We start from the raw sequence: 14393 nt of genomic DNA on the forward strand, positions 1-14393 counted from the left end.
AAGTACAAATAAATATGAAAATAAGTGTTTCTTGTGCTTTAATACAACAGACGTTGGCCTGGCCATGCTTTACTATTATTTTATTCCAGTAGGGAAACTAGAAACCACCATTATTTATTGTGACCATTCCTCCGCAGTATTCTTAAACTCCATCTCAAGCACCCCGGGTCTAACTGTTGTATTTTATTGTTTAAAGTGATTTTCACATGACTGAGCAGTGTTGCAACATGCATCATTTACTATGGTCCTTCACTTTAGCTTGAATAATGTAGCAATAAACAGATAGAAAAATATGAAAATCAATGATCTGGTAATGTTTCACAGATGCTGGGCACAAGAATCTTTTTAAGCTTTGATTGTTTTTTGTGTTACACATTCCTACAATGCAATATGTGCATTCTGTATGACTATTTGTAGTGCAAATTGACCTATTGAATATAAATGCTGACTTCAATAGTCAAGGATTATTTTCCTTGTGTAACAAATACAGTTTTTATTTTTTATTTTTTTAAACAGAAACACATCTGTTAAAACATGTATATGGATTGCTTTATTCATTTCAATAGTGGAGGAGACAGAAAAGCATTTACATGTGTAAACTGTACATCATTTCCATCAAGGCAAATAATGCACTTACAGCAGAGCAGGCTGGTATGCCAGTTACTGCTCTGAAAGCCTAATGTCTTTCTCTGGCTGTTCAACATAATTGTACTTTACCCTACATCTGAGATTTTTAGCTGACATTAACCTTATCAGCAGTTTAATGTTGTTACAGTATGGATTCAATCAAAACCTATAGTACTGCTTTATGTCCTACATTGTCCCCCTGTTCTAGATGAGTCAATCAGACTTTTAGAGATAAAATGGGAGAACAGGCCTCGGGGCGTTGTGCGGCACAAGACCAAACACCCTGAAGGGCCTTCTTGCATTTCTAATCCAGGTCAAACAGTGGATTTAATCCAAGCAGCTGTTTCTTCACTTGTTTCACTTTAAATGGTAAATTACCCCAATCAATACCAATGCCCCTCACCTGATTGATAACACCTGATTTCTGTGGAGAGCTGTTCATGCAGCACTGAACCCCACCTCTGAAAAGTTTGATTTAATGTTTCCGTAGATGATGTGTCCACTATATATGTTGAATTTATCCACCTTTACTTTTTAGGGACAAAAGATCGACAGCAGATTTCAGTTGAAGTCCATAGTGGAGTGGTCTATGGTGCATGATTTTATTTATTTTTGTTTGGGTAATGTATCAGTTCAATAAGTGTTGATTGTCATTTGCAACATGTAAAACTGAAACATGCATTCATATCATATCACTGTCATCAGTGGTAGCCTTTCGTTGTTGAAAATGTCAAACACGATTGCAGCGTTATAATAGGTGGAAAAAATGAATAAAAATAAATTGCTTATTGCTATTGTTTTGATCTTATTAGAAACAATGTTAATGTTATTAATGGTTCTAAAGTAAAACTGAAACATATCATTCACTTTGTTATTTTGCATGAAAAAAAATAAGTCATTAAGTTATTACTTATTGAAATTTGAGATGGGTTTGAAGATATTAGCATGATTTGGTGTGCATGATAAAAAGTGTTCGTTGCCTCTTTTGTAACTGCAGAAATATTCTACAATTCCAGTAATGCCATAGCCTTTGCCTGTGTATTTATTTTGTGCACTTCAAGGAGATCATGTGTTTGCAGTAATCTTGTTGATGTGTAGTATGAAAGAGAAACATTCTCAGTACACTTGAAAAAAAAGACAAAAAGTGTACTCTGTACATTTCCAGTGTTCAAGAGAAATGATCGGATTAGGTTTCCCCTGGAAAGAGCAGAGTACACTAGGCAAGTATACTGTACATTTACAAGTGTACCCAGCGTGAAAGGGCCCTGAGAGATTTATACAAAAACTGAACACAACATGCTTTAAAATATTTAGCATATTTAAATCAACTCTAGACATATGTGCTGCTCTGTGAATTGGTTAATACTTGCATTAGTTGTACATTATTAAATCCTCTATTAGTGCACAAAAGTAAAGTAAGTAAAGGGTCAGCATGAAGAGAATCATATTTTATTATTCAATACTCCTTATAACACAAGTTCACTTATACATGTAATGCATGTGTTATTTGTTTTAAAAAGTCCTTGGTTAACTTATTGTACTCCGCTATTTCAAGACACATCTGCAGATTGAGAATGGGTGGGATTTTAATCAGTACGGATAAAAGGATGCTGTTTCTGAACGCAATAAAATTTTTTTTAAAAAAAACTACTACGACACACAACACGCCACCACTTGCTCTTTGTTTACCCTGGTCCTTCATTGCCAAATGGTTATGCAAGCTATCCAAAACACTAAAATCAGTGTGATTTATATTGCCTCTTACGCATGCCTTTGTCATTCAGTTTCTGTTGTATGTACAGTAAATATTAAGATACTGATACTGGTTGGCAGCTATGAGGCATAGACCCCTGGTATTTGTTTGTTTTTAAATTGTTATCAATGTTAAAATAATTAGAAAATCACCTAAATAAATAACTTGCTAAATCATTGCAGAATCCCCCACATACTTCACATTTATTATCAGCAGTATCATACTACACTTTAAGCCATTTTATGTTCTGTATAGGTTCCATAGATAGTCATACCTAAGCTACATTTTCATTTGGTGTTTGTCACTGAATGTAAAATACTACAAAGCCAGAAAAATGTCCAGGACTATAAACCTTTATGACTGTGTCTGTCCCTAACTGCTAGACAACAGGCTACACTACAATTTTATTTGGGGCAGTTTTACAAAAGTCCTTTACTCTTAGTTCTATGGATGGAACACATTGCAAAAGTTCCAAATCACACAATACTCAATCACTCATGTCATAAGTCATGAGATACTAGAATTATAAAATTGGTTTTTGAAACCCGTTGAATTTACAAATCAGTTGGGCACATGGCCCAGAACGTGCAGCCTGTGTCAGTTGTTAGCCAAAAAAAAAAAACACATTCATGACAGTCACAGCAGAAAGGTGTTTGGCCAGCACGACAGGATATGTATCGCAATGACAAACAGCCAATGCAAGGTTCTTTTTCATGGCTGCCACTTTTAAAACATGTAAACGCCTTAGTTTAATTTACTACTGTAAATGTTTAGAACTGGATTATTTGTGTTGTGCTGCAAACGCATACTGACTCAACGAGATTCCGGTCCATAATTAATCAACCAAGCATTGTTTCACACAAACGTTAGCTGTGCAGTACGTGTGTTTACTACAGGTGGGCAAGCCGGGATTGCTCATGGTTGAGCCAAGCCCATACCAGAGCCGTCTAATGTAAGAGCATAATATAAATAAATAAAAAAAACGAGGCTGTGCACAATTGAGGGAACTGATCATTTTTTCAGTACACAAACATTTTTAAACCTTAAACATATTAAGCAGTGCTGGTGCACTGAAATCAAATTAAATGGCATGTGTCTATTCCAATCAAATAACCCGTTACTGTATTCTGTGATTTAATTAATGTGTGATGGGGAGAGCATATATAGTGGGTGTTCAGATGATAAAATTGGGAATGTATATTTAATATAAAACATGCAGCTAAACGCTGTTTGAATTTCTTTAGTTTTACGTTATTCAATATAAAAATATTTTCAACTAAAAATGTTCACAAGACACTTTGGTTTGAATGAAATTACAATTAACAGTAGGATAGCTATACAAAGTACAACGGTTCAATATTGTAACTAGTATTATGGTAAGAAATAGCATCATGACATTGAGTTGTTAAATAAATTACAGTAGAAAACAATCAAATATCTACTTGTATAAATTCACTCATTATCAAACTTAACTGCAATATGCTTAAACACTCGTGAAATGCCTGCTTTTCCATACTCATAGTTAGGTTTCTTCAGGGACTAAATTAACTCCATACATTTCAACTCCAAAGGAATGAAACCAACACTTCTGGTTGTGTAATTTCTAAGTAAAGGGCATATGGGCAGTGGTTCATTTTCAAGATGCATAAGGTTAATAAAGAGAAAGAAGGTGAGATGGAAATATGGGTCTGGAGTTCAACCATTTCCTGACAAAACCTAATTACAGGTACATATATATTATTACCGGTCCTGAATGAACGTTAGATATAAAAGAAATACAGGGGGTGGAGGAAGAGTTGTCAGAACAGCTCCCGATCAGACAGAGTAAAGGCAGGTGGTGGTTGTAATGCTTTCTGAAGGTATGAAGAGTGGGCCAGGTATCCAAGTTGCAGGTGCTTGTGATTTGGACATTTCAAGGTGTAGATACTCCCCTTTGTGAGTGTGCTGTGACCTTACTGTCTTGAGGTCTGTTTCAGAAAGCATAGCAGATCATTATGCAGTCCGTCAACCAGCTTTCCATTGTGTAAAGGACATGAACTGTCCCGATGGTCTGAGCTCTAGTGTTGTACTTCCATCGCAGTAAAGGGATGAGCTCCATTGTACTTGCATCGCAGCACATGGCTCTTCCGATATGCAGGGTTCTGTCTTGTTCGAGGAACGTGGAGAAGGATGACAGCAGCACAATAGATTTGGTCAGATGAAACTCTGAAACCTCCTTGGGAAGGACAACCGATTTTGTTTTCGTACTATTTTATCCTAAACGTTTTCCAGTGTTAAGTTTCAGTTTCACTTTTTACATGATGTCACTTCACGTAACTGCCCAGTTTAATCATATTAAATAAAACAAGAAACCAATGGATTAATAGAATTACTGTACTATTAAAAAAGCAGAAACATTATTTTTTTTTCTTGTATAGTCAGGGCCGGATTAATGCAGGGGCTTTAGGGGCTGCAACACAGGGCCTCAGATTGAGGGGCCCCCAGAAATATATACAATTTATAATACAATCTAAAAAATGAATAAGTAGCATGTGACTGTATGGATGTGATATAGGTCTGTTTTACCAAGCTGTATTGCGTTGGAGGAGCAGGGACTGCCTGATCATATGACTTACGTCACATGCCACTTTTAACACGTCTGCGGTGGCGCGAATGTGGCGCAAATCAGAACCTGTAAATGTCTGACAAACCAGCACCTAGGAAGTATGAGAGTGACGCTGAAAAGCAGAAACACAACAAGTATGTCATCGGGAGGAAGATCTGTTAAACAAAACACCAACGCTGACACTATTTTAATACAATATCAAATGTATGTGACGGTACCAGTACTTTGGAAAATACATTGGAAAGAAAACGACCTAGGTTTATATGGATTACAGTGGGGCAATCTCCATGAAAAAATAAATGTAAGTCTCACCTTTTTCTCACTCTAACTTAGGGTTGTATGTGTTTCCGTGTAGTTTTCTTTTAGACAGAGAAATTCTCATTCCAAATGCTAATAAAACAAATTTATATTAATTCAGGAGGCTATATTTAAATGTTTGTGCCAGAGTTCCAATTTAGTCTTTTGCGACTTACTGATATCGTACAACTTTCTTAAACCGGGTTTTCATGAAGTTTTTTTCATTTGGTTAAATAGTGATAGTTACATCAGGATATGATTAAATACAAAGTACTACAGGTTAAACACTTGGCAGATTACAGTATTCTGAAGTACAGGATTAGATGCAGTAAAATAGGGGGCAGATAAGAGCAAAATAAAGCACATTTACATGAAGGGTGATAGTGTCCCAGGATACAAACAGAGGAGTTCTACAGGTGCTGTTTGAAGAGGTGAGTCTTAAGGAGGCGCCGGAATGTGGTCAGGGACTGGGCAGTCCTGACATCTGTAGGAAGGTCATTCCACCACTGCGAAGCAAGGGTGGAGAAGGAGCGGTCTCTGGAGGCAGGGGAGCGTAGCGGAGGTAGAGCTAGTCTTCTAGTGCAGGCGGAGAGGTCGAGTGGGGGTGTAGGGAGAGATGAGGGTCTGGAGGTAGCTGGGTGCAGTCTGGTCAAGGCATCTGTAGGCTAGTGCAAGAGTCTTGAACTGGATGCGAGCGGTGATCGGGAGCCAGTGGAGTGAGCGGAGTAGTGGAGTAGCGTGGGGTTATATGACAAGCTACGTCACTTAAACCTGCTTCACCATTGGTTGACACCCTTACGACTAATCGGTCTCAGTCAGTCTTGGTTGGCAACCGCTGCACACAGACAGACTGATCACATCTGAACGAAACTGCGTCTGAAAAAGATTCAACATGTTCAATCTTCAAATCTGAAGACATCCCGACTGAAATCTGCATAATCTTGGTTTTAAGTGCATGCACACCGATACGATTGATCCAAACTGTATGGCCAGTTGAGATGAGTCAGGACGGCTTGAGTCGGGCTGTGTGCGGCGGGCTTTAGACTCAACAATTTTACATTAATGTTAATTGAGTGTGGGGGTAGTAAAACAGTAAAGGGAAGGAAATGAATCTGCAAAGAGGGGCCCCCAAAACATTAACAGCCCTGGACTCCCATTAAACTTAATCCAGCTCTGTGTATAGTATACATGCGGTACTGTACTTTGATGTTTTAGGCACATTAGTGAATTAGGTATACAATTTATTTAAATGTAAAATTAGTCTCTAGTCGCCCTCTCCGGGACATCAAAATGTATTAAATGAGACATACCATATTTAAGTTCTGGAGCATGTATTACTTGGATTCCCTTGACGATAACTGACATTCACACAACGTGTCAAATATAAAACAATAGTTTATTTAAGAATAAAAAGGGTTGCACAGCTAATCTAATATTACAGAAAGGAAAGGCTATTTGTTAGAGATATGGGTGAATAGTATACAGTTCATTGATTTCATAGTCAAATGATTACAACGACCATAACATCATTAGCATATGTGGTTAATATACTAATATTAATTATGGCTGATCACACAAAATGTAATTCCTTTTAGTTGCACATTTCTAACAAAATACATTTCTTACACACTCTAAACAGGAAGTTATATTCTATTCCTAGAACAGTTTATCCACTAACTGGATAGCATTTGCTACAGTTAATTTCTCGAGTCATAAAGTATTTAATATGCTGAATACTTAATCGATTTTCAACAAAGTCGTCAATCTGCTTTGTTGATGAACACTACAGCTCTCTCTCTGGATCTGAAGTTCCAATGAAAGAAGGTACTTTGCTTGAAGTACGCATTGTATTTCATCGGCTCACAATAAACAAATAGTTATTTTCAAATGGAGATCAGCTTGTTGATTTCCAAGTCTTGCAACTTTCTTTGTTGTCGGCAGTGTTCAGATCAAGGCAGAGTCCCATTTACTGTTTCGGTCTCTCGTAGGGCAAAGAGCTAGGGCTCTCTTCAAAGCTGATTCCAGCCTTCTTAGAACATGATTTTTGCCATTCAGAACATTGGTTCTTCCTTGCCTTCCGTGAATTCGAGCATTTCTGCTCCCATGACTTCAGAGGAACAAAATGGAAGCTAAACAGCTCTGAAGAAAGTTTCTGAACTCCAAGCCACTTCCTCTCAGCACGACTTTCTCTTGCCTGGAGCCCCGTTTCTCCTGTGGGGAGCTTGTTTAGTGTGGGAAGCATGCGGTTTGAAATTTCCGGTGGCTGCTTTTGTGGTTCTCTCTTCAACCCTGTGATTAGTTAGTTTGTTTATTTTAGGCTGTTCCTAAGTGCACGTGGGGTGTTTCTCATTGGTTGTTCTCGTTCCTAGACGACCCCTTGTTCTCAATTGGTCCGCTGTTTCGCCCTCTGTCGGCTGGATATATGAGATGGACTGTTTTCGGTCCGAGGTGTCAAAGCACCCAAAACTGTCTGGCTTGTCTTGTGCAAGACACTGCCGGCGCCAAAATTCATTCAGCGATGGGGGGGTGAGATAAAACACTTGTCCAGCAGTTAGTCTATGACTCTTTAAAAGCATTCTTTGTCAGTGGGGAAGAAACCAGAAGACACAGGGAATGGCTTAGGACCCCCCTGTATGAATTTCAATTCGGTTAATTTTATACACAGAATGATATTATGACCCACTCTGATGCTACAGCACACTGATGTACCCGACTTAATTTGTAATGTCTCAACATTAATAAAGCAACTACAATATAGTATTACAACTCCCTCCGAGATGGGATAATTTCACATATCTGATGGCCCTGGGACCAAATCAATCGATATGACATGTTCTACTGTAGTTTATGTATTTGTCTTATAGAAGTGGAGTGCATTTATTATCATCCTGTACCTTGCATTTAAATTTTTTTTACCTAATCTGCCCAAGAGGCGATCGACACATTAGACGCATCCCGGCTAAAGCCAGAATAAAGAAAAGAATCATTGACCGACTGTATTTTCATAGAACACAAGTTATGATGAACGTGCATAACATATTCTGTACGACTTATGCCATCTGCATAAATCCAAATCCGAGTATTGGATCCCGAGTAAGAGTACAAGTAATGGGTTCTCTGCACACCCCTACAATACGTAATTTATTTGTATTGAGCTTTTGTGCTTTATTCTTTTGTGCTTGCTTTCAGTACACAACCTGTTAAAGTCCACTACCTTCTAAACCTGTTTCTTGTTTCCTATTAGGTTTTTCATTATTGCCTCTCTTCTAAGAGCAGCTTTGTCGACTCTAATGTACAATGCAATATCTGAGAAACCCTGACTGTAATTCCAGGTCATAGCCTTTTTTTGTAGTTGAAACAATACCTAGCCAACCAATTATAAAGTGCAAATCCTTTGTAATGTAGCTTTGCTTGTACAGCTCACACAACAGGACAGGTCTTATTTCCATACTAATGGTGTAAGGAAAGGATGGTGCAGCATATTCTGAAAAGCTTTGTATAAAAGCTACCCAGTTCACAAATTGTGTCCCACATTTAAAAAAAAATAATAATAATTAAGCACCAGTTAATGGATTGTAATGTCTTTTGTGAATGTTTTAATGTATAAAAGCAATATGTATTTCTTTTTCAGCTCAGCAAAATTCACCAAAAATCAATGAAGGTTGGTGGGCTTACAAAGAGGTTGTCCAAGGGAGCTTTGTTCCAGGTACGATTACATGTATTTTGGTTGTGGATTTATCTGCTGATAAACATGTTACAGAAAAGAAACCTCTAAAGCAGTGAGCATTAAAGATGTAATTGGAGAGCAAGATCAATTTGATGGTCCTCTGAGGAGGTATACAAATTGTGCATAAAGTCGCTTACTACTGTATGTGTAATTGGTTGCACATTAAGGCAATAGTAGAATAATTGTTTGCATGTTTTCTCTGGAATAATCATTTTATGGCACAACAAAAATATCTATTTTCCTTCTATTGACCATGACAATGGGTTATGTTTTAAATTTGAACCGGTAAGCAAGGGCAAAGTATATAATCATTTAACGCAAATTGATGTTACTAAAAAAGCAGGTGCAGATGGGATAGAACCAGAACTCTTTAAGCTTGCTGCTTATGCAAAATGCCTCATCAGTTGAAACAAGCTAAAATATCTCCCATCTTAAAGTGGGGATGTTACTGTCCCTGGCAATTATAGGCCAATATGGGACTTATCAGTTCTAATCAAAAGATCATTGAAAGAATCGTCCAAATTCAACTGACTGATTATTTAACAAATCATTTAACTAATCAGTCTGGTTTTAGAAAAGCTCATTTCGACAGTGACAGCATTGCTGAAAATTAACAAATGATATATACTGGGCTGTAGAGAAAAAGAATAACTGGTGCAACTTCTATGGCCTTTGATTTAGTTAATCATAAAATACTTTAACCACTCAGCTGCCCATTTATTTTGGCAATTTCCATCTTAAAAATGCTCTTTTTTGCAGATTTTTCATTCTTAGCCCTCAAATAAGCAATTTGGACAGTTTTCAAAACAATTTGCTTTTTTTTTTTGTTTTACACACTCATTTATTGCGATGGTAAACAGAAACAGTATTTCAATAGAACTTAAAAATGGTTTTCACCCGCCAATGGCAGCATTATATTAGTATAAATATGTAAGAATTTCAATTTTTTTTCAAATCAGACACACACTTAAACCCTCATCAGTGCTAACGTCTTTATCTAGCACATATACATCAGAAAACTTGCATTGAAAATTTTCAATCACGTCATATACAGTATCTTCCCCTGTTTCAGGCACGGGTGTATAGCGCGGTTCTATTAATTATTAATCTGTGAAGTGTAGGTAAAATAAATAGGTTGTTTTGACCAGTACCAAACCTGACCAGGCTTCCTTACAACCTGTAACACCAACAAATAAAGAAATCCTCGTTTTATTCGCTGTAGATACACAGGCATCCTTTTTTCACTCTCAGCTGTGTGTATACAGATGACCCGGTCCGTCAAGCACATTTCTTAGGGACTGCTGCCATCTGCCAGTAAAAAACAAAACTGCATACTCTTTTACAATACAGTTCTTATTCTTTCATTGAAGCACGTTCAAGACATGTTAAACTTTGCAGATGCACATAAGCGCCTGCACGCTATTCTCACAGGAGTGACAAATTTGGACTTGCATGTGCTCCACGTGGAAATCACAGGATAAGCAGCTGGGTGGTTAATAAGTTAATAAATCTTGGAATTACGGATACTAGAGTCCTGCGCGGGTCCGATTTTTACGACCCGGACGCGCTATTACAGGACCCGACCCAAACCTGCTGCAACACCGTCTTCTTATCCGCGACCCGACGCGCTTTAATAAGACCTGCAACCCGAGCCCGCAAGTGTTTGTCCTTTATCCACTGCCTGTGTCAACTGACTCTCACGCTCTTGCACATGGATTAGGGAGTGGTTAACATGTAGAAAACAGAAAGTACCGATTAGAGGAGAAACCTCAAAATGGAGCGAGGTAACCAGTGGTGTATCACAGGGATCCGTATTAGGTCCTCTGCTATTCCTAATCTACAAATCAATGATTTAGATTCTGTTATAGTAAGCAAACTTGTTAAATTTGCAGACGACACAAAAATAGGAGGAGTGGCAAACACTGTTGCAGCAGCAAAGGTTATTCAAAATGATCTAGACAGCATTCAGATATGGGCAGACACATGGTAAATTAAATTTAATAGAGAAATGTGTAAAGTATTGCATGCAAGCAATAAAAATGTGCATTATAAATATCATATGGGAGATACTGAAATTGAAGGGAACTATGAAAAAGACCTAGGCGTTTATGTTGACTCAGAAATGTCTTCATCTAGACAATGTGGGGAAGCTATAAAAAGGCCAACAAGATGCTTGGATATATTGTGAGAAGTGTTGAATTTAAATCAAGGGAAGTAATGTTAAAACTTTACAATGCATTAGCAAGACCTCACCTAGAATATTGTGTTCAGTTCTGGTCACCTCGTTACAAAAAGGATATTGCTGCTCTAGAAAGAGTGCAAAGAGCAACCAGAATTATCCCAGGTTTAAAAGGCATGTCATATGCAGACAGGCTAAAAGAATTGAATCTATTCAGTCTTGAACAAAGAAGACTAAACAGCGATCTGATTCAAACATTCAAAATCCCAAAAGGTATAGACAATGTCGACCCAGGGGACTTTCTTTTGACCTGAAAAAAGAAACAAGGACCAGGGGTCACAAATTGAGATTAGATAAAGGGGCATTCAGAACAGAAAATAGGAGGTACTTTTTTTACACAGAGAATAGTGAGGGTCTGGAACCAACTCCCCAGTAATGTTGTTGAAGCCGACACCCTGAGATCCTTCAAGAAGCTGCTTGATGAGATTCTGGGATCAATAAGCTACTAACAACCAAACGAGCAAGATGGGCTGAATGGCCTCCTCTCGTTTGTAAACTTTATGTTCTCATTCACACACAGATCTCTCTACCATTCTCCAAAGATTGAGTTTATACAGTAGGCTATACAGCGTGGTAGCTTTTTCTAGTGGTCTGAATATTTTAACATTAACTATCTCTACTTTACTATAAAATACCTGTATTCCTTTTCGCTCAACCAGTTGAAAGGGAGCTACACCTGTGCAGGACTCTAACGGATACTACATTGTTATGGTTTAAATCGTATTTATCAGAACGTTCCCAAGCCGTTGTCTTTGACAAAGAAACCTAATTATATGCCTGTATCTTTAGGTGTCCCTCAGGGGTCAATTCTTGGATGTCTTATTTTCTGTTTTTATTAATGAAATATCTACTGTCTGCAGAAAAAGTTCCGTACATACGTATGCGGATGAAACTGTGGTTTACTATAGCTCCGACAATGTCCATGATTTAACTAAGACACTACCAAATGTTTTTTTTTTCCTTTTTTTTTTTTTAAACTTAGATTGTTAAAAATTGTTTGATTTTAAATGAAAAAAAGACACATCATGTTATTTGGCTCAGAGAAAATTATACAAAACAATAATTCCAATTTTATTATTGTTACTTGTAATATACCTTTAGAGAGAGTTGATACTTTTAAACACTTAGGTGTCAATATCAATATAATTTGAACACAGAAATATGTAGTAAAATTGGGAGAAAACTTGGATTGTTGTATGGCCAGCATCATTGCTTAAATTTTACATCAAGGTTTAAATTAGCCAAGCAGCTTTTGTTTCCTATGCTGGACTACAATGCAATGATGCGATTTATATGACTGCTAGTGAGGAGTCGCTGAAGATTGATACAGTGTTTAACAGGATTTGTAGATTTGTTCTTCAGTGTACGGCTTTAGAACACCACTGTACCTTGTATTCCAGGTTAAACTTGTTGTCACCTGATAACAGAAGGAACTTTCACTGGAATCAGATTCTTTATAAGGGGCGCTTAAACTGCCTGTTTGAGTAATCTATTCCAGGAGTTTACTTGTGATTACAGCTTAGGAAATGTTTGTGGTATCAACTATTTTAAAGTACTGTTGGTAAAAAGTGCTACTGGAAAGAAATCTTTTGCTTTTGCTGCAGTTTCAGATTGGAATGCATTGCCGATTGGACTTAGATCAGAGACTTCCCATCGTCAATTACAAAACGTGTTTCATGATCTGAAGCAGCCCTGTGTATGTATATGATGTGTATTTTTAAATGTGTATTCTGTGTGTTTTATGCGATTGTAATTTGCTGCTGTTGGACGCCATTGTAAACAAGCTAATTATAGCTCATATGGCCTTTTTCCCCCCCCCAATAACATTTTTAAATGAAAAATAAATCTATATACCATTTAGATTGAAAGCAGGAAGAGATGAGCCGCATTTTAAATAGGTTTGCTACTGGTATAAATGTATCAAACAACATTTGCATGGTAATTGGTTGTTGATTTTGTTTGCGATTTAAAAAAGAAAACATTTATATCCATGGTAACTGTCCTCTAATATGTAATCCTATTGGTTAAAATGAATTCCATTTTAGCTATGAATGTGTAGTGAGAAAGTGACGGGGTACACCCTGCCCCTGTGTTTTTGTATTATTTTTCTATTATTGTTTAATGTATTTGTATTTTAGTTAAATGTAGTTGGCAGGAACGATGTTTGCTTCTCATCTCTGTCAAACTACATCCCGTGAGAATGCATTGTTGGCAGCTAATAATTTATTGACAAATTGGCTGTGCAGAATGTGATTGAGGGATAAACAAGGTAATCCCTCAACCACTATATAAAACAAGCAGCTTTTGCTGACCGGAGTTGGGGGTTGTTGGAGTAAAGAAGAAAGGAGATGGAGAGAAAGTAATAACAGAATAACTAAAAACAATTGCTACTTGTGTTGGATCAAAACAAGCATGATACTTGTTTGAATTATTGGATCTGTTTATTTTGGCCACTGTGCTATTTTGTTTTGTGAAACAGCTTGGATGACCGGCATCTGGTTATTTGCAGGTTAAACAATTTCCTCCGATGTGTCCTATGAAATATTAACTTTAATAACTTTCTGCTTACAGACAGCGTATCTATTAATGTCATGTACAGTTAACAGATGTTGGAGGCATGACAAAATATTGACTACCTTTTTCTTAATAAAAGCATAATGCAACAATCAAATGTGAATAGTACACATTGTTGCTTTACAATCATGCATGCTTAAGAATTAGGTACCGGCTGGTATATAGCTAAAAATTCTCATATCTGCCATTAAAGCTGGATATTAAGCCCCATTAAGCACTTGTTCTTTCATTGATCTTGTCATATTCTGGTGAGGTTTTAGATCATGAAATGAATTAACATTTTGTACTCATTTAAAAAAAAAAAATCTCAAGGTGAGAAATATGAATGGACACGGACATGTCTGATAATCTTGGAAGACTGTAAACATATAGGCCTACTGCATTCTCATGGAGCTATGCGACGGGTTACACCCCGCCCCTTTATGTATATATGTTATGATTTTTTTTTGTGTAAATATGACAGCAGAAAAGACGGTGTTATGATTTATTATGTAAATACCATGAAATGCCATCCAACCATTTGTATTATATTGTTTGTGGGTTGTACCTCTCGTGAGAATGCGTGACTCTC

The 14393-nt window shown here is 37.2% G+C and overlaps 1 protein-coding gene across 1 annotated transcript in view; it reads left to right on the forward strand.

Moving 5' to 3' along the window:
• The window catches only part of LOC117424360 (carbonic anhydrase-related protein 10), a 214218-nt gene that overhangs the window by 33881 nt on the left and 165944 nt on the right, over window positions 1-14393 (forward strand). Inside the window, exon 3 of the mRNA XM_034040617.3 lies at window positions 8914-8988. Coding sequence (XP_033896508.1) covers window positions 8914-8988 — 75 coding nt within the window. The remainder of the gene's footprint in view (window positions 1-8913; window positions 8989-14393) is intronic.

The sequence above is a fragment of the Acipenser ruthenus genome, chromosome 19 (assembly GCF_902713425.1).
Source record: "Acipenser ruthenus chromosome 19, fAciRut3.2 maternal haplotype, whole genome shotgun sequence".
Lineage (NCBI taxonomy): Eukaryota > Metazoa > Chordata > Actinopteri > Acipenseriformes > Acipenseridae > Acipenser > Acipenser ruthenus.